General features: G+C 44.5%; 1 protein-coding gene across 1 annotated transcript in view; it reads right to left on the minus strand.

The window, feature by feature from the left end:
- The window catches only part of LOC124620259 (proline-rich protein 2-like), a 108,122-nt gene that overhangs the window by 67,251 nt on the left and 13,849 nt on the right, over positions 1-27,022 (minus strand). The window contains exon 2 of the mRNA XM_047146926.1: positions 20,093-20,508. Coding sequence (XP_047002882.1) covers positions 20,093-20,508 — 416 coding nt within the window. The remainder of the gene's footprint in view (positions 1-20,092; positions 20,509-27,022) is intronic.

Here is a 27,022-nt window from a genome sequence, read left to right on the forward strand (position 1 = left end):
AGGTGACTGACTACAGGGTTATAAACACAAAATCAAATAGGGGTAATGCAGGAGTAGGTTTAATAATGAATAGGAAAATAGGAATGCGGGTAAGCTACTGCAAACAACATAGTGAACGCATTATTGTGGCCAAGATAGATACGAAGCCTACACCTACTACAGTAGTACAAGTTTATATGCCAACTAGCTCTGCAGATGACGAAGAAATTGAAGAAATGTATGATGAAATAAAAGAAATTAATCAGATTGTGAAGGGAGACGAAAATTTAATAGTCATGGGTGACTGGAATTCGAGTGTAGGAAAAGGGAGAGAAGGAAACATAGTAGGTGAATATGGATTGGGGGACAGAAATGAAAGAGGAAGCCGCCTTGTAGAATTTTGCACAGAGCATAACTTAATCATAGCTAACACTTGGTTCAAGAATCATAAAAGAAGGTTGTATACCTGGAAGAATCCTGGAGATACTAAAAGGTATCAGATAGATTATATAATGGTAAGACAGAGATTTAGGAACCAGGTTTTAAATTGTAAGACATTTCCAGGGGCAGATGTGGACTCTGACCACAATCTATTGGTTATGACCTGTAGATCAAAACTGAAGAAACTGCAAAAAGGTGGGAATCTAAGGAGATGGGACCTGGATAAACTGAAAGAACCAGAGGTTGTACAGAGTTTCAGGGAGAGTGTAAGGGAACAATTGACAGGACTGGGGGAAAGAAATACAGTAGAAGAAGAATGGGTAGCTCTGAGAGATGAAGTAGTGAAGGCAGCAGACGATCAAGTAGGTAAAAAGGCGAGGGCTAATAGAAATCCTTGGGTAACAGAAGAGATATTGAATTTAATTGATGAAAGGAGAAAATATAAAAATGCAGTAAATGAAAAAGGAATACAAACGTCTCAAAAATGAGATCGACAGGAAGTGCAAAATGGCTAACCAGGGATGGCTAGAGGACAAATGTAAGGATGTAGAGGCTTGTCTCATTAGGGGTAAGATAGATACTGCCTACAGGAAAATTAAAGAGACCTTTGGAGAGAAGAGAACCACTTGTATGAATATCAAAAGCTCAGATGGCAACCCAGTTCTAAGCAAAGAAGGGAAGGCAGAAAGGTGGAAGGAGTATATAGAGGGTTTATACAAGGGCGATGTACTTGAGGACAATATTATGGTAATGGAAGAGGATGTAGATGAAGACGAAATGGGAGATAAGATACTGCGTGAAGAGTTTGACAGAGCACTGAAAGACCTGAGCTGAAACAAGGCCCCGGGAGTTGAAACATTCCATTAGAACTACTGATGGTCCTGGGAGAGCCAGTCATGACAAAACTCTACCATCTGGTGAGCAAGATGTATGAGACAGGCGAAATACCCTCAGACTTCAAGAAGAATATAATAATTCCAATCCCAAAGAAAGCAGGTGTTGACAGATGTGAAAATTACCGAACTATCATTTTTATAAGTCACAGCTGCAAAATACTAACGCGAATTCTTTACAGACGAATGGAAAAACTGGTAGAAGCGGACCTCGGGGAAGATCAGTTTGGATTCCGTAGAAATGTTGGAACACGTGAGGCAATACTAACCTTACGACTTTTATTAGAAGAAAGATTAAGAAAAGGCAAACCTACGTTTGTAGCATTTATAGACTTAGAGAAAGCTTTTGACAATGTTAACTGGAATACTCTCATTCAAATTCTGAAGGTGGCAGGTATAAAATACAGGGAGCGAAAGGCTATTTACAATTTGTACATAAATCAGATGGCAGTTATAAGAGTCGAGGGACATGAAAGGGAAGCAGTGGTTGGGAAAGGAGTGAGACAGGGTTGTAGCCTCTCCCCGATGTTATTCAATCTGTATATTGAGCAAGCAGTAAAGGAAACAAAAGAAAAATTCGGAGTAGGTATTAAAATTCATGGAGAAGAAGTAAAAACTTTGAGGTTCGCCGATGACATTGTAATTCTGTCAGAGACAGCAAAGGACTTGGAAGAGCAGTTGAACGGAATGGACAGTGTCTTGAAAGGAGAATATAAGATGAACATCAACAAAAGCAAAACGAGGATAATGGAATGTAGTCGAATTAAATCGGGTGATGCTGAGGGAATTAGATTAGGAAATGAGACACTTAAAGTAGTAAAGGAGTTTTGCTATTTAGGGAGTAAAATAACTGATGATGGTCGAAGTAGAGAGGATATTAAATGTAGACTGGCAATGGCAAGGAAAAAGTTTCTGAAGAAGAGAAATTTGTTAACATCGAGTATAGATTTACGTGTCAGGAAGTCGTTTCTAAAAGTATTTGTATGGAGTGTAGCCATGTATGGAAGTGAAACATGGACGATAACTAGTTTGGACAAGAAGAGAATAGAAGCTTTCGAAATGTGGTGCTACAGAAGAATGCTGAAGATAAGGTGGGTAGATCACGTAACTAATGAGGAGGTATTGAATAGGATTGGGGAGAAATGAAGTTTGTGGCACAATTTGGCTAGAAGAAGGGATCGGTTGGTAGGACATGTTTTGAGGCATCAAGGGATCACAAATTTAGCATTGGAGGGCAGCATGGAGGGTAGAAAGCGTAGAGGGAGACCAAGAGATGAATACACTAAGCAGATTCAGAAGGATGTAGGTTGCAGTAGGTACTGGGAGATGAAGAAGCTTGCACAGGATAGAGTAGCATGGAGAGCTGCATCAAACCAGTCTCAGGACTGAAGACCACAACAACATTAAGTGTTCAAATTTGTGTGAAATCTTATAGGACTTAACTGCTAAGGTCATCAGTCCCTAAGCTTACACACTACTTAACCTAAATTATCCAAAGCAGAAACACAAACACCCATGCCCGTGGGAGGACTCGAACCTCCGCCGGGACCAGCCGTACAGTCCACGACTGCAGCGCCCTAGACCATGATGTTATTAAAAGCAATCTGAACTGGTGGTTCAACACTTCAGCTTTCTCCGATAATAGCTTTTATAACATGAAATGTGTCAGTAATAAGTAACAGGAATTAATTAAAAATGAATTATCAGGCTAGATTTGACAGAATTTATAGACGTGAGAGCAAAAAAGTATGCTCTCCAGGTTCAGGCACAATGAGTAATCCACCGTGCGAAAACAGTGAAATGCTTATGAGAAAAGAACCAAGCACTGATTATTACCAGGAGCATGTACTAATCCGTTCTGCGATGCATGTAGTTTAGACTACAAATCTATGCAGATTTGTGCTTTCGGTGAAAGATTATAAGCATTTCACAGTAAGATACAAAAGAATTGCAGACACTGGCTGCATGGAGACATTGATTTAAATCAAAGGATAAAGATGAAAATTTGCGCCAGACTGGAATTCGAAACCGGGTTTCTTGCTTATTAGGCAGATGCACTGACCTCTGAGCCATCCGGACACAGTGGTAGTTGGACCTGTACGGACTACCCTAGAACTTCAACTTATCCATACGCCACTAATGTAGTGCACCTTGCCCATTGTACTAATTTTCGCGGCGTTTCACCGTTTGCTGTGAGTTTCATCCACACTGAAAAGATCATTGGCTGTCATCACATCATATATATTATAATGATCGTTCCCCTTTAGGAGAGCGATTGAACTTGAATTCATAATTTCATCTCCGGACGTTTTTCTCCTTTGCTTCCCGAAAACTCTTCATACTCTCAGAATGCTCCTTCTCCAGTTCTTCTATCCATTTTTTACCAGGCTGGAACGATCTTCTTTCCTCGAACTTCACACTTGTAATTTTATTCCGGCACTCAGTGCGGTCTTTTTTATGTTGATCTGCTGCAAATTCCTCTGGGCTTCTTTCAGCCATTCTGTGCCGCATTTACTCTTTGTTAAAATACTCAAAAGTTTCCTTGCAGTTCTGGAGTTTTCCATCCTGTAGATATGTGTATAAGTTTTGGCTCGGCGTTTTCTGATTTCGTCTCTTACTCTCTTGGCCTTTATATAGAGTGCGTTTTGTGGCCTCTTCATCCATATGACTTTTTGTTGATCGCCCCGTAAATATTTCTGAGAATATTCATTTCCTGCTTTTCTATTTCCCTAATTTTTGAATGACCATCAATCACCATTGTTTCAGCTGCGTAGATTGCTTCTGGAAGAATAGCCTTAATTTTGCGTCTGTCGAAATGTATTCTTGTTCTAATGCGTCCATGTTAGCGTGTCGGCCTTCCGGAGCTTGTCGATTCTTTGTTCATTGGCGATTCGGTTTAATCCTGAAGACGGTATTGTTTCTCTGAGATATTTAAAATGGCAGACTTGGCTGCAATTTTACTGTGTTTTGTGATTAAAGGGAATTTATTTTCTGGCTGTCTTTTCGTATATTTGGTTTTTTCTTGAGATATCTGTAGTCCGGTTTTTTGTGAAATTTCATGTAGTTTTTCCACTGCGTGAATTGCTTCTGTTCTGTTACTGGTGATAATTGCAATATCGTCAGTGAAAGCAAGGCATTGACTGTAATTCGGTTCTCTTTTTTGATACCAATTTGGATGAGCTTTACATGAGATTCCCATTCCCTGGTGTTCTTTTCAAGAACAATATTGAAAAGCTCTGGGGATAGTCCGTCCCCCTGTCGGACTCCAGTTTTGATGTCGAAGGGTTCTGATATTTCGCCCATGGCTTTCACTTTGGATGATGTTCCTGTGAGTGTGTGGTCTGTGGTTTTTCGTTTCTTTCGGTCGTTCCCAAATTCTTCCATGATTTTAAACAGAGTTTCAAGGTCTGCTGAATCGTGTGCTTTCCTGAAGTCGATGAATGTAATTACTGTGTTTCTGCATTTCCTCATTTGTAATGCCGTCTTTAAGCACCAGATCTGTTCCGCACATGATATTCCTTTTCTGAATCCGGCCAAGTACCAACTATTGGATCTGCTTGGGATTCTATCCTGTTTCAAAGTGCTGTGAAAAGGATTTTGTAAGCGACTGAGAGCCGGGAAATTCATCTGTAATTGTTGATGTCTGTCTTGACGCCCTTTTTGTGTAGCGGGTGATTGTATTATTGTAGCCAAGATAGACACGAAGCCCACGCCGCCCACAGTCGTACAAGTTTATATGCCAACTAGCTCCGCAAACGACGAAGAGATTGAAGAAATGTGTGATGAAATAAAAGAAATTATTCATATGGTGAAGGGAGACGAAAATTTAATTGTAGTGGGGGACTGGAATTCGATAGTAGGAAAAGGAAGAGAAGGAAAAATAGTACGTTAATATGGAATGGGGAAAGGAATAAGACATCTGCAAGGGCTGATGTGGACTCTACCCCCAACCACTTGGTTATGAACTGTAAATTAAAACTGAAAAAACTGAAAAAAGATGGGAATTTAACGAGATGGGACCTGGATAACCTGAAAGAACCAGAAGTTTTAGAGTGCTTCAGAGAGAGCATTAGGGAACGATTGACAAGAACAGGGAAAAAATACAGTAGAGGAAGAATGGGTAGCTTTGAGAGATGAAATTGTGAAGGCAGCAGAGGATCAAGTAGATAAAAAGACGAGGGCTAGTAGAAATCCTTAGGTAACACAAGAGATATTGAATTTAATTGACGAAAGAAGAAAATATAAAAATGTAGTAAATGAAGCACGAGAAAAGGAATACAAACGCCTCAAAATTGAAATCGACAGAAAGTGCAAAACGGCTAAGCAGGGATGGCTAGACGTCAAATGTAAGGATGTAGAGGCATATATCACTAGGGATAAGATAGACACTGCCTACAGGAAAATTAAAGAGACCTTTGTAGAAAAGAGAACCACAAAAGAGAACCACTTGCATGAATATCAAGATCTCATACGGAAAACCAGTTTCAAGCAAAGAAGGGAAAGCAGAAAGTGGAAGGAGTATATAGAGAGTCTATACAAGGGCGATGTACTTGAGGACAATAATATGGAAGTGGAAGAAGACATAGATGGAGATGAAATGGGAGATATGATACTGCTTGAAGAGTTTGACAGAGCACTGAAAGACCTATGTCGAAACAATGCCATAGGAGTAGACAAAGTTCCATTACTACTGATAGCCTTGGAGAACCAGCCCTGACAAAACTCTACCATCTGGTGAGCAAGATGTATGAGACAGGCAAAATACCCTCAGACTTCAAGAAGAAAATAATAATTCCAATACCGAAGAAAGAAGGTGTTGACAGGTGTGAAAATTACCGAACTATCAGTTTAAGCGGACATTGTAAGCGAAATTCGTTGAAATTTGGCATTTACCGTTTTCTACTCTTTAACGTACTTTGGACTTTCCAGAACATTTTGGTATATAATACATTACAATGAGGCACTTGTGAGACCTTCAAATAATATTTTGAATGTTGGTGTGTGACTGTCAAATTTTGCGGATACGCGTATACTGCCACAGTTTGCAGTCATATCTTGGGAGCTACGCAGTCTAGAAGGCTGTAAACAGCTTTGTTTGTGCCTACTGCTACGTCTCAGAAGTTGGCATTGCGAATAAACAAATCATACCTTTATTTCTGATACTAGTTTTCGTTTAAAGAAGTGTGATTATCGGCTATTTTTGTAGTAATTTAACTTGTATTGCTTTTTATACGTAAATAAAGTGACTAAGCGTAAAAGTAACTTCAAGAAACGCAAATTTGCGGGTAACACATATGTGAGACCTGTATTTTCTTCTGAAGTACTTGAAAACACGTGTGTTAGCAGTGAAGGAAACCATGTCATGCTTTGTGTCCACCTCCGCCAAACACTTGGTGTAAATATAGGCAAGCTGAATTTTCTGGCACCCTGCATGAATTTACACAAATACATTCTCTTCCTTCGGCAGTAATGGAAGCAATGAAACCCATTTACAAAGATTTGGCAAATCCTGAGCTGCCAAAAAAGTGTTTACATGCAAAGACCCAGAATGTGAATGAGTCCATCAGTAATGTTGTGTGGTGCCGCGTGCCTCAAAATTTATTTGTTGGCCTTATGACTCTAAAGTTAGCAGTGTCTGAAGCTGTAGTAACTTTTAATGGTGGGAACTATAAAAGACTTAAGTTTTTGGAGAAGTTAGGGGTATGATTTGGAAAGAACACAGCTAAAGGGCTATGGGAACTGGATGTGCTTCGTGTACATGAAGCAGAGTTAGCTGTTCAGCAAATGACAAAAGAAGCAAGAAAGAAAAGAAGGAGGCAAGCACTGCGCTGTTGTGACACTGAAGAAGATACAGACTATGGGCCAGCGAAATTCTAGTGCATAAAAGAAGCAGAAATGTAAGTCTGTATAAGAATTTGTAATAAAAAAGTTTTAAACCTCAATATGTCTGAACTACATTTTTTGCAACAAATGACCCGTTTTCTAAAAAATTGCTGGTGGTAGGCTCATGAAATTTTCACAGTATGCCAAGTGTGAGATTCAACACATATGGAACTAGAATAATTATAATATCCTAAGTTGTTTTTGTTTCTATGTTCATTTATTTACAAAAAAATGAGTGAGATAACATTAACCACAATACAATTTTAGTAATAATTATAGTTAAATGTGTCTAGAAAGCTGCATTCAATAATTATAGAAAATTGTAAGTTGGTGTCTTAAAAAGTTTCCAAATCAAGAGGGTGACAAAATTCGATAATTTAACATTGGCGGCATAGGACATACAGTGTTCCCTTAATAACTCACGGATGCAAAATACTAACTCGAATTCTTTACAGACGAATTAAAACGTAGAAGCCGACCTTGGAGAAGATCAGTTTGGATTTCGTAGAAATGTTGGAACACATGTGACTATACTGACATTATGACTTATCTTAGAAAATAGATTATGGAAAGGCAAACCTAAGTTTCTAGCATTTGTAGACCTAGAGAAAGCTTTGGACAATGATGACTGGAATACTCTCTATCAAATTCTGGAGATGGAAGGGGTCAAACACATGGAGCGAAAGGCTATTTACAGTTTGTACAGAAACCAGATGGCAGTTATAAGCAGTGATTGGGGAAGGAGTGAGACAGGGTTGTAGCCTACCCCGATGTTATTCAATCTATATATTGAGCAAGCAGTAAAGGGGAAAAAAACCATAAAATTTTAGTAGGAAATAAAAAACCATGGAGAAGAAATGAAATCTTTGAGAGTTACCAATGACACTGTAATTCTCTCAGAGACAGCAAAGGACCGGGAAGAGCAGCTGAACGGAATGGTCAGTGTCTTTAATGGAGGATGTAAGATGAACGTCAACAAAAGCAAAACGAGGATAATGAAAAGTGTAAACTCGATACACTCCATGACCGTGAAATAAGACGGACATTGACAATAAAATGTGGCACTTAGTGGATCACATTGCGTAACTCTCAATAAAGTAGGTTCACCTATGCATTATCAGTTGTGCAACTTAGCCTTTGAACACCTACAGTATGTTGCAGTGAATTCATTTAGTGCCAGTATTACGATATATATTTATTACAAATTCTGTGAAAGGCATGGGATAGTGAGCAGACTTCAATACTCTTTGTGGGCCAGGACTAAATCGTAAACCAAGTCAAGATTGCCCACATACTCGACAAAGGCATGGCTCAAATGGGGAGAGGGATCGTTGTCCAGCCGGCCGGAGTGGCCGAGCGGTTCTAGGCGCTACAGTCTGGAACCGCGAGACCGCTACGGTCGCAGGTTCGAATCCTGCCTCGGGCATGGACGTGTGTGATGTCCTTAGGTTAGTTAGGTTTAAGTAGTTCTAAGTGCTAGGGGACTGATGACCTCAGAAGTTGAGTCCCATAGTGCTCAGAGCCATTTGAACCACTGATCGTTGTCCGGAGCGATAACAAAATTTTGTTTGGATAAAATTCGTGTCAGAATAGTTATATTTGTCTGTGTACCACACCCGTTCCTCCTCTCATCTGGTGACCATGCAAGGCTTTTATCAATAATGTAGGTGTCTTGTCAGAAATTGATGGTGTAATTAAATCAATTATTTTTTCCTTCTCTTAACCTTTCCCATGCACTTAACTATGTTTATGTTGTTTATTTGTCGTAGTTGTTGCTGTTTTACAGACTGCAGACTAGTGTGGTTCTTGGATTTCACATGAGTAAATTACTTATCAGAGGAATAAATCTTGATGATAGGATGTGACTGGTTAGTTTTTGGGGTATTTTACGGAATAAGGAAATGTGTTTAGTAACCAGATCTAAGGCGAAGAGTCATTCAGTTATGGAGAATGGATAGGTAGCTGCTGCTGAGATTGTTACATTGCCCATTCACGGCCCGACTTGTTGGCTGACCCACCCACTGAATGAGTCGCCAACCCGTCTGTGTATGGACTGCATGGTGGTCCCTACCTGCCGGCACTGACAGTGTGGAATGCGAGGTAGCGGTCAGGGGAAGGAGGTTGAGATCCGCTGACAAACCGATGCATCGAGACCATGGATCTGATCGCTATGATATCGCTCACACAGGTCGGGGCAGACTCGATCGGCAAGGGAGGGCGGGGGGAAGGAGGTTTACTGGCTGTTCGGCCTGTGTATTGTTGTATTGTGGCTTTTAGCAAGGGGACAGCGACCAGTGGCTGTGGAATGGAAACATCTGTAGAGGTAGGAAGCAGTGGCCGCGAGGTGAGCGTGAATGAACAGGTGACTGCAGACAATGACAGGAATGTGGGCCAGCCAGTGGTGGAACCGTTAGCCTGCCGTCCTTGTGAAACTCAGGGCGCGTACTCTGTCCCAGGTTACGCAGGGATCGAACAATGGTCCGGCGTGTCAGCTCTGGCGAATACGCTATTTACGTTTTTGCAAAATGTGTTTTCTAGGGTAAGTGGGCGTCTGGAGCTGCTAGTACCAAATGAGCAGTTACAAGCTATAAATTCAAGGTTAGATAACCAGGTGGAGGTCAGAGGAAGTTAGTGCCAGAATTAATGCAGAAGCGCACGAAAATAAAGCTATGACTGAATCTGTTCGTAATGAGGTGAAGCAAATTTGCGGCAGTATTAGCGAAATTACAGAACGGCTAGAGAACAGAATACTGGCGGTGGACTACGATTTAATAGTGCAGGATTGCGCCGGGGCTGAGTACCAACATTTCACAGAAGTAATCGTGAGTTTATGTGTAGAACAGTAAGAAGGGATAGAATATGTTTCAGCAGGTGGCGACATACGAAGTCGCCTTGAAAAAACAGAACAATTTAATATCTAAAGTTGTAACTGAAGCACAGCTCAGAAGTCAACCTCGGGCACTGTGAAACGCTGGCTCAGTTGCAACATATGAACACAACAGCTGACAAACCACTGCCTTTTAGATTAGAAAATGCAAAAGAGAGCATGTAAGAAGAAAGAGTAAGACAAGAGGAAGTTGAAACGCCTGGTTAAATCCGCAGGACAGAACAGGGCGTTGAAATCGTGGATAGGGGCCAAAAATGAACGGCTATCAGTTACACTCGAACACATATAACTTCATCATATAACTTTATTTAGTTGCCCAAACATTACAGCGCAAATTTTCGAGCTTAACTATCGACTAAATATGTCACATAATCTTATGGCTTAAGGGGATAACGTCCTTAATTTTTTAAACGGCTGAAGGCCCATATTTCAAACACAATTACAATAAATTTTCAAAAAGCGGAAAGCGCAAAGTTTTATCCTTAAATAATATTTCAGATAAGATGAAGGCCCAAACAATGTAAGATTTAACAAGTAAGGAATTTAAATTTTAAAACAGCTGTAAGCCCATGATCGAAAAACACAACTCCATTGAATTTTCAAATGCAAAAGGCCCAAAGCTTTATCCAAAAAATATTTTAATTGAGGCTGAAGTCCCAAACAATGCAAGACTTGACAAGCAAGGAACGTTCAGTTTTAAAATGGCTGGAGGTCCATTATTTACAATCCAACTAAAAGTATACAAATTCAGACCATCTGCTATGAGCCATTAAAATACACAGTCAAACACCAATAAGAAAAGTCCGTACAGCCAGCGGCGCTCGGAAGTTTCCGGGGGTCGGTCTGCACTTGAAATATTAACGTTCGCTTAGGGGAGAAAGGTAGTTTGGCCAACTATATCCGGTCCGCCGGCAACCCAACCAAGATACAGTCAACGGACCCACGGACAAGACGACTTGCTTTCCACCCGACGAGTAGACAAGGAACTCCAAAGCCAAAGCGTAAAAGGCGTCGCCGCCCACAACCAAGTATGCATAAGCTGTCAAAACTACACACACGTGTTGGACAGCGACAACACGGTGAGGAAGGGACACTGCCTGAATTTTACAGCAGCGGCCAGGGCAGGTAACCGGAACGCTAACGGCCACAAGGCAGAAAACTCCGCTGGTGCACTAGGACTTCAAATTACCGAATTACAGTTAAAGCCCACCGGCTGGTGGCCAAACTTTCGCCAACTCGAACACTCGCAGTTGCTCACGGGAATACCCCCAACAGCCAACCATGAAAACCAACGGCACAATGTGAACAGACTGGCTTTGGTAATTAAACCAACACTCAACTTTGATTTCCTGGGTCGCTGAGCCATGTACCTCGTAGCAATGGGAACAGCTCTCACAAACTCCGATACTGCTTAGAGACTGCCAGCGGGCCCGGCCCACTGCGCCACTCGGAGATTTCCTGGCTGATCCACACCAACTGACCGACTGCTCAGAGCCAGTATGCTGACAACATTTAAAATAACTTGTCAGTCAAAATCATACGAACTACACACAGTTTCAAGAACAATTGCACGAAGAACTAGACAATGCTAACGGCAGTGACTGTACAAGAACAGGGACGCATCACGAGTCGGCACACATAACCAACCCATAAGCGATTACCGACGACCAACCAAAGTCGTCCCCAATTCAGTCATGTGTGTTGGCAAGCGTCGGGCGAGTCATGGCGGTTCAGACCACACTGCTGTCACGCCCGGACTGAACTTGTGCCGCGTGCCAAGTCACACACTGTCAGGTCCGAACTAAGTGCTGCCACGTTCCAACTCACTCGGCGACACACGACGACCGGGAATTAATAGCAGTCCAGAAAAGATAATACGGCAGGGCCTATACAGGGTGTTACAAAAAGGTACGGCCAAACTTTCAGGAAACATTCCTCACACACAAATAAAGAAAAGATGTTATGTGGACATGTGTCCGGAAACGCTTAATTTTCATGTTAGAGCCAGTTGGCCTAATTGAAGGAAGGTAATGTTGACTTCGGTGCTTGTGTTGACATGCGACTGATTGCTCTACAGTACTAGCATCAAGCACATTAGTACGTAGCATCAACAGGTTAGTGTTCATCATGAACGTGGTTTTGCAGTCAGTGCAATGTTTACAAATGTGGAGTTGGCAGATGCCCATTTGATGTATGGATTAGCTCGGGGCAATAGCCTTGGCGCGGTACCTTTGTATCGAGACAGATTTCCAGAACGAAGGTGTCCTGACAGGAAGACGTTCGAAGCAATTGATCGGCGTCTTAGGGAGCACGGAATATTCCAGCCTATGACTCGCGACTGGGGAAGACCTAGAACGACGAGGACACCTGCAATGGACGAGGCAATTCTTCGTGCAGTTGACGATAACCCTAATGTCAGCGTCAGAGAAGTTGCTGCTGTACAAGGTAACGTTGACCACGTCACTATATGGAGAGTGCTACGGGAGAACCAGTTGTTTCCGTACCACGTACAGCGTGTGCAGGCACTATCAGCAGCCGACTGGCCTCCACGGGCACACTTCTGCGAATGGTTCATCCAACAATGTGTCAATCCTCATTTCAGTGCAAATGTTCTCTTTCGGGATGAGGCTTCATTCCAACGTGATCAAACTGTAAATTTTCACAATTAACATGTGTGGACTGACGAGAATCCGCACGCAATTGTGAAATCACGTCGTCAACACATTTTTTCTGCAACGTTTGGGCAGCCGTTGTTGGTGATGTCTTGATTGGGCCCCGTGTTCTTCCACCTACGCTCAATGGAGCACGTTATCACGATTTCATACGGGATACTCTGCCTGTGCTGCTAGAACATGTGCCTTTACAAGTACGACACAACATGTGGTTCATGCACGATGGCGCTCCTGCACATTTCAGTCGAAGTGTTCGTACGCTTCTCAACAACAGATTCGGTGACCGATGGATTGGTAGAGGCGGACCAATTCCATGGCCTCCACGCTCTCCTGACCTCAACCCTCTTGACTTTCATTTATGTGGGCATTTGAAAGCTCTTGTCTACGCAACCCCGGTACCAAATGTAGAGACTCTTCGTGCTCGTACTGTAGACGGCTGTGATACAATACGCCATTCTCCAGGGCTGCATCAGCGCATCAGGGATTCCATGCGACGGAGGGTCGATGCATGTATCCTCGCTAACGGAGGACATTTTGAACATTTCCTGTAACAAAGTGTTTGAAGTCACGCTGGTACGTTCTGTTGCTGTGTGTTTCCATTCTATGATGAATGTGATTTGAAGAGAAGTAATAAAATGAGCTCCAACATGGAAAGTAAGCGTTTCCGGACCCATGTCCACATAACATATTTTCTTTTTTTGTGTTTGAGGAATGTTTCCTGAAAGTTCGGCCGTACCTTTTTGTAACACCCTGTATAGATAAGCGCTGCTGCTGCCGCTCACAGGCAGGCAAGGCAGCAACTCAGTTACACCAGTAATTGAAAGTTAACATAACGAAGCGGCAGTAGGGTAAAAACAGGGTGTAAAATAAGAGATGGCACGAACACGAGCCACACATGGCTCAGAAGTGACTGAGGTTAGGGAGCTGGGGACGCCACTCAGTGAAATCCTTACATCACCTGTCCCCGCTAGTCATTCAAATAAGAGTGAAGAAACTGGTGTGGAGGAATACAGTAGGAGGCACTTTGGGTCAATTCTTAATTTTTCTCATGATCTGGACCCACAACACGAGCGACATGTTCGAATGCGGGTTCCCACAGCACTGGTCGGACTAGCAATAGCCCCACAAATAGGCTGCCGTTGGTAACTCGGCGCAAACGGCTGCGTTTAGTGTGGCACCGGGACCGGAAAGCATCGATTGTTGATAAGTGGGGTAACAGTGTCTTCTGCAGCGAATTACGATTCTACACTACCATACATAACTATTGCCAACGAGTATGGTAGTGACTGGGGATAAGACCCGTTCTTCCAGTGTCTGGAGTGGCACGGAGCCACCCTGCCTTATAATACGCGAAGCCATCGGGTATGACTTCACATCATGATGGTTGTGATTGAGGGAAGTCTGACTCAGCAACAGTATGCTGCAGGCATGCTGCGTCCTCATGGCTAAACTCTCATGCGCCGAGAATGTGGTGCCATTTTTCAACAAGACAGTGCTCATTCATCCGTGTCACGAATCACTATGAAGCGTCTGCTTGACGTTGAAACACCTCTGTCCCCAGTAAAATGCCCCTTTTTGTCCCATATAGAACGTGTGTGACATCAGCTGAGATGTACACTCGGTCCCAGTGCCGAGATTCTCGATATCAAACACCAGTTACAACAGTTATGGACTAAATAACTTAAGCGTTTGCTGCTGGGTGACGCCATCGACCGCCGCCGATATTTCGACAGAACACCCTGCCATTCTCAAGGCACAAATGCAAGGAGGAAGCAATGTGCAACGGAATTTGATACCTCGATTCACAGAGGAGAAACAAGGAAGATACCACACACAGAGCAAGTGTCAACACAAACAAAGATAATCAACATCAGAAACATCGATAGTGGCTATTAATCAACAGGTGAGGTAGCACTAATTCTGTACCTCTGTTTTTGATGAGAGACAGAGCCGGATTATAAGCAGCATTTAAACAAAATCCACCATCTCTGTTTATAAGGTTGCTTGATAGTTTGATTTCAACAGCTTCCTTAATAACACTATCCCAATAGCTGGACGAGCAAGCCAGAGTCTCCGTGTTGTTGTATTCCATAGGTTGACCGGTGTCAAGGCAATGTTCTGCAATAGCGGATTTGCTCGGCTGTTGTAAGCGTGTGTGGCGCTAATGTTCAATACACCGGTCTTCCACAGTCCTGATTGTCTGACCAATATATGACATGCCACAACTGCAAGGAATACGATAGACACTAGCCTTACGCAAACCACGATCATCTTTTACGGACGCCAACAGGGCCTTTATCTTAGAAGGTGGTCGAAAAACACATTTCACATCATATTTACGCAAAATACGGCCAATGCTGTTGGAAATGCTTCCTGCGTAAGGCAAAAAGGCCGTAGATTTAGGTGCCACTTCGTTGCTGTCGTCACTCACCCGTTGCACAGAAGGCTGATAGCGCAACGCACGTTTGATCTGCCTCTCGCTATAACCATTCTGACGAAAGGTGACTTCGAGATGTGATAGCTCATCTGCCAAACTTTCAGGGTCTGAGATAACGTGTGCCCTGTGAACCAAGGTACGAAGTACTCTTTCACACTGAGCTGGATGGTGACAACTATCAGCTCGCAGACGCAAGTCATTGTGAGTAGTCTTCCTATAAACAGAATGTCCCAACGTACCATCAGTCTTCTTTTTGACCAACACATGATGGAAGGGAAGGCATCCATTCTTTTCCACCTCCATAGTGAACTGAATATTCGGGTGGATTGAATTCAGGTGTTCCAAAAACCGGTTTGAATTCTCACTACCATGAGGCCAAACAATAGAAGTAACGTCTACACATCTGAAAAAACACGCAGATTTCAAGGTCGCTGACTCCAATGTACGTTCCCCAAAGTCCTCCATAAACAAATTGGCCACAATAGGTGCCAACGGGCTTCCCATAGCAACTCCATCAGTCTGTTCGTAGTACTGACCATTGAATAAAAAGTAAGTGGATGTCAGCACATGTCGAAACAAATTTGTTAACTCGACATCAAACTTAACCTCAATTAGCTGCAACGAACCAGAGAGTGGAACGCGAGTGAAAAGAGAAAACACATCAAAACTGATTAAAATATCAGAGTCATTCAAACGCAATTCCTGCAATCGACGTAAGAAATCTGCAGAGTTCTTAATGTGGTGTTCACACCTACCTACTAGTGGGCTCAAAAACTAGCAAGATGTTTAGCTACACGATATTTCGGAGCACCAACATTAGAAACGATAGGCCTCAACGGGGCAGCCTTTTTATGGACCTTAGGGAGGCCATATAATCTAGGTGGTACAGCACAGTAAGACTTATGACTGTTAATAGTCTCCTGTGACAAATACCGTTTCTTCAGGAGGTTATTAGTATTTCTCTCAACACTCTTAGTAAGGTCAGCACCGATTTTGAGATAAGCTGAATCAGAAAGTAGACACTGCATCTTTTGAACGTAATCGTGCTTCTTCAACAAAACCGTGCAATTCCCTTGTCCGCAGGTAAAATAACAATATCAGTATCCATCCGGAGCGAACGTAAAGCAGCCGCCTCAGCTACTGTAATGTTACACTTGGGTGGACGGGCCCCAGTTAACACACGACAAGCTTCCCTCCTAACTAACCTCTTCAGCAGCTTCGGAAGGTAGTTTATAAACAGCCTGTTCAATAGAACTAATGATATCAAACGACTGGCAAACTCAAAGCTGCGTCGTCAAACGTTTTCCCCGTGAGATTGATCACAGAACGTCGAGAATTAAAATTAGAATTAGGCACTGAGCCAAGGAAACTTTCAAACTTCGCCGAATGACGAGCAGTTACAGAATGAAATTCCCAGTCAGACTGCGACCAAGAGGCACCGTCCACCCAGTCCCAAGAAAATTCAGAAACATGAGACGCCATCATTAAATGAAGCTGAAATAATTCCATAGCAACAAAATCTAATTGACAGCGAGTATAGTGGATCCTTTCACGAACAAGAGCTAAACCAGCACGTTGCTTGATGCGATTAGCGGCAGGAGAATTAATATGATGCACAACCTTAGCAAACGTTGTAACCACACTATGATTTCGACACTTCAATAAAAACGATAATGCACATTCCAACCTTACTCTACTGCTGCGAAGTTTGTCCAACCTCCATAAGCAACGATGCATTTCCTCCCCATAGAGATAAACAATGTGAGACCTTAACTTTTCCCGGCGAACTGGACACAGTTGTGGAACAGTTTGCCACATGAGAGGATACAGCACCTTCTGACACCCTTTCCAATCGAACCAATGTGTGAATCCAGGCCAGAGAGTTGCACATCCTGCTGATAATTGGTTTCATATAGCCAAGATCTTTTATAAATTTGATTCGATTTTATAATCACCAACATTACATTCCCGGTCATTATACGGAATTTCACTTCGATTCCTCCTCCTCTGATGGGTTCTATGCTATTTTGATCAGGCAATATTACTATGCTTAATGTGAAATTCAGCCAAATGTTTTATCTCGTGAAATTTGGTGAATCCTGAAACATTCTGTAATTTAATGACAGGTGAGTTTATAAAAACACTATGCGGACCAGCAGCGATATGGGGCTCTGTTTTTCTGTTCAGTTGTGCTTGTTCCACAGGCTTCGTGATGTTTTAATTACATCAGTAACGTTTCAGCTTTAACAGTGAACGGCGCGATCCGTCTCTCTGTCTAGTCGCCAGGTGGCGCTTCGGTTGCCAGTTAGTTAAGTCTTTGGTTGTAGTTCCTTGGAGCGGGTTGTTGATCACATGAGCATGGAATCTGCCGCAGTCAGGGGGGGGGGGGGGAGAGTTCGCGGATGATGCCCTCTCTCCCTCCATTTATCCCTCCTATCAACTCTGATCCTCACCTCCCCTCCTTTCCTCTGTCCTTTCGCTGGGCTCCTCTCCCCCCCCCCCCTTTTCCATCCTGTTTTTTCCCTGCCTACCCTCTCTCTGCCTCCCTCTCCCCCCCCCCGAGTGCTTTTTCGTTCCCCTCCTCTGCCTTTCCCCTCTCCCTCTCGCGTCTGCCCAGCCCCCCCCCCCCCTCTTACGAGTCCTCATCTCCCATCGGCTCCTTCCCCCCCTCCCCCACCCACTTCGGTTTTCCTCTCCTTCTCTGTTTCTTTCCCATCATCTGTGCAGGTTCCCCCCATCTGCCCTCAGCTGTGATGTGTCATATTTGTGCCAACTTTTTAGTGCATCTTTCCCAAGTGTTGCGAACAGAAATCATACTGTCGCTGGGTGTGATTTTTATATCTGTTACGAACAGAAACCAGACTGTCACTGTGTTTTTTAATTGTCTGTCTATTATTTTATCTGTTTGCTTCCTGTGTATTTTATTTGCATCGCCAACCCTTTGTTTTATGTTTTAAGTTCCACAATTTTCCGTCATTTTACCATTTAAGTCACCGATTTTATCGCCTGCTTTTATTATTTATTATCTTCATTTTTTTACAACACATTCTGTAGGCTGAAAAGCGGTGTACTAAGCTGCTGCCAGCCCGCCCCCTTGGGGGGGAATCAAATCTCAATAAAAGGAAAAAAAAAGAAAAAGGGGAGAGGGAGAGGGAGAGGGAGAGGGAGAGAGGTAAGAGGCACATGTGGTTTACAGTGAGCTCTGCACCGAGTTTACAGGTCCACGATTGTCTAACAGCCAGTGATCGGTAGAGTTGTGTTGCTCGGCAATCCTTGGGCCTGATGTCAACGCAGTCAGCTTACCCTGGATTAAGGAGGGATAGATGCTGATGTGGGTGTTGGAGTGTTGTTCATTTTCTGGTGCCCTTTGTTCTGCTCTCTGAGGGTAAAGTATTTGTTACCTAACTTTCCATAACTGGGATTCACAGTCATGTGACATTTCATGAAAGACGCCATGTTTACGCCAGTGACTGTTAAACTATTTATTTCCACTGTTGCAATTTCGGCCTTAAGCCATTATCAAGTGCAGATGTTTTGACTGAATGTGCTGTTTTACGATGTATGGACATGTGTTCTCGCATTACTTAGCAGCGTTATGAATGTATATAACAGCATATGACAACAACATATAACCCCCCAACCCGAGTCCTTTTGCATTCCCCTTCTCTGCCTTTCCCCACTCCCTCTCGCATCTGCCCCCCCCCCCCACTCTTATGAGTCCTTGTCCTCCGTCGGCTCCTTCCCCCCTCCCCCCACTTTGATTTTGCTCCCATTCCCCCTTATCTTTCCCATCAACTGTCCAGGTGCCCCACATCTGCCCTCGGCTGTGGTGTGTCATATTTGTGCCAACTTTTTAGTGCAGTGTTCAAGTGAGTGTTCAGTGTCGTGTGTCTTTTCCAAAGTGTTGCAAACAGACATCATGCTGTCGCTGCTTGTGACTTTTATATCTCTTGCGAACAGAAACCAGACTGTCACCATGTTTTTTTTTAATTGTCTGTCTATTATTTTACCTGTCTGCTTCCTGTGTATTTTATTAACATCGCCATCCCTTTGTTTTATGTTTTAAGTTCCACAATTTACCGCCATTTTACCATTTAAGTCACCGATTTTATCGCCAGCTTTTATTATTTATTATCTTCATTTAAAAAAAAAATTCTGTAGGCTGAAAAGCGGCGTACTAAGCTGCTGCCAGCCCGCCCCCTTCGGGGTGAATCTTTTGTGGCGGCGTTCGTAGCGACAAACAATTCGCTGTAGAAACGGCTTACGAAGTCACCGCCACACTTTTAATAGCGGGCCGACCGGTCCGCTGGAACAGTGAACAGAAAGATGAAAACCCAAACACTCTGATTAAATAAAAGTCGGTACTTATCTTTATTAACGAGTCTACAGAGATCTGTCTAGTTCGAGTCGGAGCGGCTAGGTCAGCGTCGGCTGACGACAAACAACAACTCTGCTGCGATGAACACACAACTGACTAGCAAGTACACAATTCGGTGGCGAGTATACGACTGAGCGGCGAATACAGAACTGTCCTAGCGCTCGCGACTCCAGCGCTTAAGAAACCAGAAGCCAGCGGTGGCGCGCGCAGACTTGCGGCGATTTCCTGTCTCACTGGCGCTGCTTATGCGGACGGCGTCCGGACTTTGATGCTGCCAACCTTTTGGCAGCGGGCTCGGGTGGCATTACTGGCTAGGATATAACACTCCTCCCCCCCAAATCGCCGCACCGTCGTTGAATAATGACGTGGCGAGCGTCGACGACGGGGGAGGGGTCTGGGCGCAGGCGTAGCAGAAGAGACCGGGGCGGAGACTGTTGTCGGTGGCAGTCCCCGGTCCGCACCCCAGCATTGGCTGCGCGGGGCCTCGGGAAACACCGACTGAAAACCGAGGTCAGGGTGCACGCCTGTGACCACGGGCGCAGCTTCTGGTACTGGACGCGACGGGGCGTCGGGACCCACGAAGAGAGGCAGCGTCTCCTGACGCTGCGTCGACGGCTGCTGAGTGGGCGCCGGACAAGGCGCTGCGGTGTCAGACTCCTTGGGGGTGCCCAAGGAAAGCGGCTGCAGGACAGGCTGCACAGCCACCGCTTGAGACGGCGGCCCGGCTGAGGGGTCGACGTCCATCAGCTCCGAAGGCGGTGGCGACTGAAGAGGGACCGCAGGCGCCGGAGCGAGCACCTGGGGCGCTCCCGGATGAAGCTGCGCGGGAGGCATCAACGGGACGGGCTGTCGGCGTGGTAGCGGCGACGGCTGCTGCTGCTGCCCTGGGGGCGGCAGCGAAGTCGGAAGGCGCGGCTGGAACCCGCCGCGGACCAAATCTGTGGACAAAGAACGAGCGGCAGAATCCGGGCGGCCAGCGCGGCGCAACTGGTTCTGATGCCTCCTGTGCACCCCAGTAGCACCTTGAACAGTATAAAAACCGCGACCCTGGACACTTATCACGGTACCACGTTCCCAACGACGGCGACCGTGATAAACTCTGAAAAAAACGGCGTCGTTGCGCTGAAAACGCGTGCGATGCTCAGAAGCGGCGGGTCGATCCGGGGGGTGCAACAACCGTAGTAGGGTGCGATGACGACAGCCGTGGAGAAGCTCCGCAGGCGAAGGGCCGTCGCGTGGCGTGGTCCGGTACGACGACAGGAACGTGATGAGGGCCTGCTGACGAGAGTGCGTAGCACGAAGGCGGTCCATACGATCCTTGAATGTGCGGACAAAACGTTCCGCTGCACCATTCGATTGAGGGTGGAACGGCGGAGTAAGAACATGGCGAATGCCATTGGCAGAACACAAACTTTCAAATTCAGCAGAGGTAAATTGTGGACCATTGTCAGACACTAAAACTTCTGGAAGACCCTCAATACAAAAAATTGAAGTCAACGCCTATATAGTTTGTGCAGACGTTGTAGACTGCATGGGCACAACAAACGGAAAATTACTAAATGCATCTATCACGATGAGCCAACGAGAATGCCAATATGGACCAGCGAAATCAATATGTACTCGCTGCCAGGGACCGGCAGGGCGTGCCCACTCAAAATAGCGTTGAGGCGGAGCAACTTGGTGTTCGGCACACGTCGAACAATCTGTAGACATCTGCGTAATCTGCTTATCAATGCCGATCCATGTACAATGACGGCGGGCAAGCTGCTTGGTGCGGACCACTCCCCAATGACCTTGATGCTACAAGTCGAGGACCTTGGATTGGAGCACTTGGGGAACCACTACACGAAGCTGGTCATTCTCGGTGCGTAACAGCAAAACTCCGTGCGAAACAGACAACAGATGAGGTTGCGGATAATAGCGACGAACCACAGGATCCGATATGTCCTTTGCCTTGGACGGCCAACCACGTTGAACAAAACGTAATAGTAAACTCAGATGAGGATCCGTAGCTGTCTCACGTGCCACCTGACGATAATCAATCGGAAAATCCCGGAGGGATTGATGCTCATCGGCGTCAATCTGATGGCAAGAGTCGTCAGAGGAATCGAAGACATCATCCGCAGCAATCGGCAATCTAGAAAGCGCGTCAGCGTTTGCATGCTGAGCTGTAGGGCGATACAGTATCTCATACTGGTATTGTGATAACAAAAGAGCCCAACGTTGTAGTCTCTGAGCTGTCCGCTGAGGAACTGGCTTAGACGGATGAAACAGTGACGTCAGGGGCTTGTGATCTGTTACTAAATAGAATGGTCTACCATAGAGGTAGTGATGGAATTTTGTGACACCGAACACAATAGCCAACGCTTCCTTGTCTAATTGGCTATAATTACACTGAGCTTTGTTTAGCAATTTAGATGCGAACGCAATAGGACGTTCGGTGTTACCGACTCGGTGAGACAACACAGCACCGAGGCCGAAAGAAGAGGCATCACAAGCTAACACCAGAGGCTTGTTAGGGTCGTAATGGACCACACAACGATCATTCAATAAAGCCTCTTTAAGCTGCTGAAAGGCTGATTGGCAATCAGCGGACCACACAAACGGAACATTCTTACGGCGGAGACGATGCAACGGTGCAGCAATCTGTGATGCATTAGGTATAAACCTAATATAATATGTCAATTTGCCAAGAACTGCTTGCAATTCCTGCAGATTGCGAGGGGCGGGCAAATCACGAATAGCTGCTAAGTGTGACTGGGAGGGATGAATGCCTTGAGCATTAATAACATGTCCCAGATACTCCAACTCCGTAAGGAAAAATGAACATTTATCGATGTTGCAACGTAGGCCTGCCTGAGACAACACTGTAAACAAACACTCCAAATTACGGAAATGTTCAGCAGGCGTCCGACCGGACACAACAATATCGTCTAAATAGTGGCAACACGATGGCACATTAGCCAGAAGTTGTGACAAAGAACGCTGAAAAACAGCTGGAGCTGACGCACAACCAAAAGGCAAACGCAGAAAACGGAACAACCCCAACGACGTGTTTATGACAAAATACTGTTGTGATTGCTCGTCGAGGGGCAATTGCAAATATGCTTCACGGAGATCAATTTTGGAAAAGAAACGAGCTTCCCCTAACTTATCCATCAGCTCGTCCGGTCTAGGCAAAGGAAAAGAATCAATGACAGTCTGAGGATTAACTGTCGACTTGAAATCAGCACACAAACGTAACTTGCCAGACGGTTTCTTTATAATAACCAAGGGAGAAGCCCACTGGCTCGCTGAAACGGGTTGAATAACACCGTTGTTTTGCCAACGACGAAGTTCATCTGCTACAGGTGCCCGGAGGGCGTGAGGCACTGGACGAGCACGAAAAAATCGAGGCTGAGCATTATCTTTTAACGTAATATGAGCGGCAAAGTTCGCAGCACAACCTAGTTCGTCTTTAAATATGTCACTGTATTGTTTACACAAATCGGTTATGCTGTCTTGAGGAACAACAACAGAATTAATTTGCAACACATTGTCTTGGATAGACAGGCCAAACAAGTCAAAACAGTCTAATCCGAAAATGTTTACACTGTCTGTAGCGCGGAGCACTGTGAATGAAACTGTTTTTGTATTGCCACGGAATGTGGCTGGCACGCTACATACACCTAACACAGGAATTTGTTCTCCACTATAAGTAGCCAAAGAATGTTTTGCCGCTGAAAGTTTAGGGCGGCCGATAGCCGCATACGTAGCACTATTTATGAGAGTCGCAGACGCACCAGTGTCTAATTGAAAATTGAAGGTCTTATCCTGGATGCGTAGCTTCACAAATAGTTTATTACACTGTCTCTGGATCGGTGCAGTGGAGGCGGAAGACACAAAATCAGCGCGTTCAGCGCGTGTTCGCTGCTTACGACAACTCGTGGGTTGGGCGGGTGGAACAACTCCCGCTTCACTGGCAGTCTGTACATTACTTTTTACAGCGTTTGAATTACGCCTGGGTCGCATAGCAGAGGGCTGGGTGGGTGGCTTATTGCGAACAAGTTTATTACCCACACGAACCGTGGAAGAGTCTTTAAACGCGACCTTCTGGCGGGCTGGCTTTGAAGAACATGAATATCCATGGGCTGGGCAGCACTAGAATCGTTCTTGCGTTTACGCAAACAAACAGTCTGGATGTGTCCTTTCCTTTGACAAAAGTGACAAACCGCGATTCTGAACGGGCAACGTTCACGAGGATGAGCAAGAACACACTTAGGGCAAGACTTAACTCTATCATTTTGCACACGCGGCTGACGAATGTGTTTAACATGACGCGGCCGGCTAGTGTTTACAGTCTGACACTGCCGGTGGGGCCGCGGGCGTGACATAACTTGCTTAGCACAGGCAATTTGAGAAATACATGGCTGATCTAACTCACACTCAGCATAGTCAAAAGTATCTTGGGCTTCAATTATGTTCATCACAGTCTCTAATGACGGGTCAGGCAACTTTAAGATAGCAGCACGAATACGAGAATCTGCAATGTTTTGAGTAATAGCGTCTCGTAACATGACATCACTGTAGGAAGCTCCACACACGCAATTAAATCGGCACTGACGGGTGAGGCCCCGTAAATCTGTTAACCACTGTTTATTAGATTGATGTGGCAGTTTCCTTAATCTGAAGAACTTGAATCTGGCTGCTGCCACATGAACTCGCGACTCGAAATACTCAGCAAGCTTGTTAACAACAACGTCATAGTCTAAAGCTTCTGGCTTGGATTCCGGGAACAACTTACAAAGTAGTCGATAGACTTCCACGCCTGCAGTGGAAATTAAATAAAGCTGCCGCTCAGTACCCGTGATTTTGTAGACTGTCATGTGCGCCTGCAACTGCGCGAAATATTCTCGCCATTCTTCTCTTGATGCATCAAAAGCACGGAAAGGTGGTGCTGCCTGTGCTTGTTCCTTTTGTGTTGGAGGATTAGCCGCTTGTTTGGCGATTGCTTCCACCGAACTTTGTATTTGCTGACTCTGTAACAAGATCAACTGTTGTAATTCGGCAGACATAGTGAACACAAATTAAACCAGCCCCCAAAATTTTATCGCTATAATTAGTATAACCAGAAACAAGTTGAACCAGCCCTGCACACGAGTTCGGAAGCCCTCGTCGCCAGTTTTGTGGCGGCGTTCGTAGCGACAAACAATTCGCTGTAGAAACGGCTTACGAAGTCACCGCCACACTTTTAATAGCGGGCCGACCGGTCCGCTGGAACAGTGAACAGAAAGATGAAAATCCAAACACTCTGATTAAATAAAAGTCGGTACTTATCTTTATTAACGAAGATACAGAAACACAGTAGTGAACTCCGTGTCTACAGAGATCTGTCTAGTTCGAGTCGGAGCGGCTAGGTCAGCGTCGGCTGACGACAAACAACAACTCTGCTGCGATGAACACACAACTGACTAGCAAGTACACAATTCGGTGGCGAGTATACAACTGAGCGGCGAATACAGAACTGTCCTGGCGCTCGCGACTCCAGCGCTTAAGAAACCAGAAGCCAGCGGTGGCGCGCGCAGACTTGCGGCGATTTCCTGTCTCACTGGCGCTGCTTATGCGGACGGCGTCCGGACTTTGACGCTGCCAACCTTTTGGCAGAGGGCTCGGGTGGCATTACTGGCTAGGATATAACAGAATCGAATCTCAATAAAGGAAAAAAAAGACATATATATGTGTCAGCTTGTATAAAGTAGACATGGCTTAGAGCCTAAACATCTGCACTTAATAATGGCCTAAGGCCGAAATTGACATAGTGGAAATAAAACGTTTAACCGTCACTGGCGTAAACATGATGTCTTTCAAGAAAAATACTCGTTACTTGACTGACACATGTCCTCCCGTGTTGAAGTTGTTCCCGCTACAATGGATTGCCTGTGTTTCGACATCACTCTGTCTCAAGTGTTAAATTTATCTTTCGGTGCATCTGTTTGAAATTATCTGAGTGCCATATTTGATGTGTTTTAAAATTTCTTTGAGTTGCAACTTCTTCAGTGTCTCCTTATTTTGTTATTCGGGCCTGAAATTAGTTATCATATGTTGTAGGTCGCTACGTGTAATCTGCATTGTAATATTCTTGTTGTAATACGTAAGATTTGGTTGGGGCTTGGGACCATCCTCATATTAAGTTTCTTGTCTGAGTGTGAGCATTTTCATACGTTCTGTGATTGTTATGCCTGACTTATATGTTCGCTTATTTGGTCTCGGTTTTTCGAGATGTTCGTAGCGTTTGGAGGCGCTGCTGCAGGCTTTCATTTGTTACCTACCTGTCCATAGGATGTAGCCTATCTGCGTCTGCTGTGTATGTATGCGCAGTAGGGGCGCCGCTTCCCGTTTCATCGTAACCTCTGAAGCGCTGGCTTGCCTCGGCATCCCTCACAAGTTGAGTTTCTATCTAGCTGCAGCCTGGTGTTATTTAACAAGAGGTGCCCGTCATTCTAAACACCTTACTCAGACCTGCACGGCTTTACCTACCCCTTACATGTGTTCCCTGTTTTAAGTTTGATTTTAATGTAATAGTTTTAACATTGGGATAATGCTCAATTTGTTAAACTTTATTTCATTATTTTTCTACGTCAGTATCCTGATTATGGTGAAGGGGCTTCTCTAATTGATCAAATATTCAATATGTGTTGAAAATGTTTCCTGTGCTCGTTGCATAAAGTATTAGTACTTAACGGGCCTCAGATCATGAGATACAAGACTTGTGTAAATTAATGTTACTAAACTTCTTGTAAGGTACATTCATAAATTCATAAATGTCAATCACACCCTTTTGCCAGCCAAATGTTGGAATTTTAACCTTTAGCATTGTTGTTGTCATTGTTCGCCAGAGCTAAACGCGTGTTTGAGCTACATTTTATGGTACTACTTGCTTGTTAGTGCTTCTTAGTGTGTGCACTCCATTAGTTTAAATTAAGTAATTAATCATCAGTTGCTTTAATTGAAGAAATTTTTGGAATAGCTGCTTGAGTCATTCGTATTTTATTAGCGTTTTCGGTATCTGTGCAGAAAAATATCATTGGACTCTTATGAAGTAACAAATGACTTGCGATAAATGGCCTGCACGTTTCCCATGTCCGCTTAGTTGTTTTCTGATCGTGGGGCGTCCACAGACACTTCAGACACCTTCACAGAGTGGCATCTTTCTTGAGTTTATGGACGCATCCTCAAATCCTCACCCTGTAACACCCAGAGACGTGGTGCAGTTACACGCCATTGGACTTGTATTGCGGATGCGGGCGAATTGCTGTCCTCCTGCTCACATACAGATTTTTAGGTACGTCCGTCAGTCACTTAGGCCGAAGTCCCAGGATTGTTTCTTTGCAGGGACACCGTCGATTTCCTCCTTCATCCCTTCCCAGTAAGAACTTGTGCTCTGGCCTCTATTGACTTCGTCTTACTCCGGAC

Source organism: Schistocerca americana, chromosome 6 (assembly GCF_021461395.2).
Source record: "Schistocerca americana isolate TAMUIC-IGC-003095 chromosome 6, iqSchAmer2.1, whole genome shotgun sequence".
In the NCBI taxonomy this organism is placed as follows: Eukaryota; Metazoa; Arthropoda; class Insecta; order Orthoptera; family Acrididae; genus Schistocerca; species Schistocerca americana.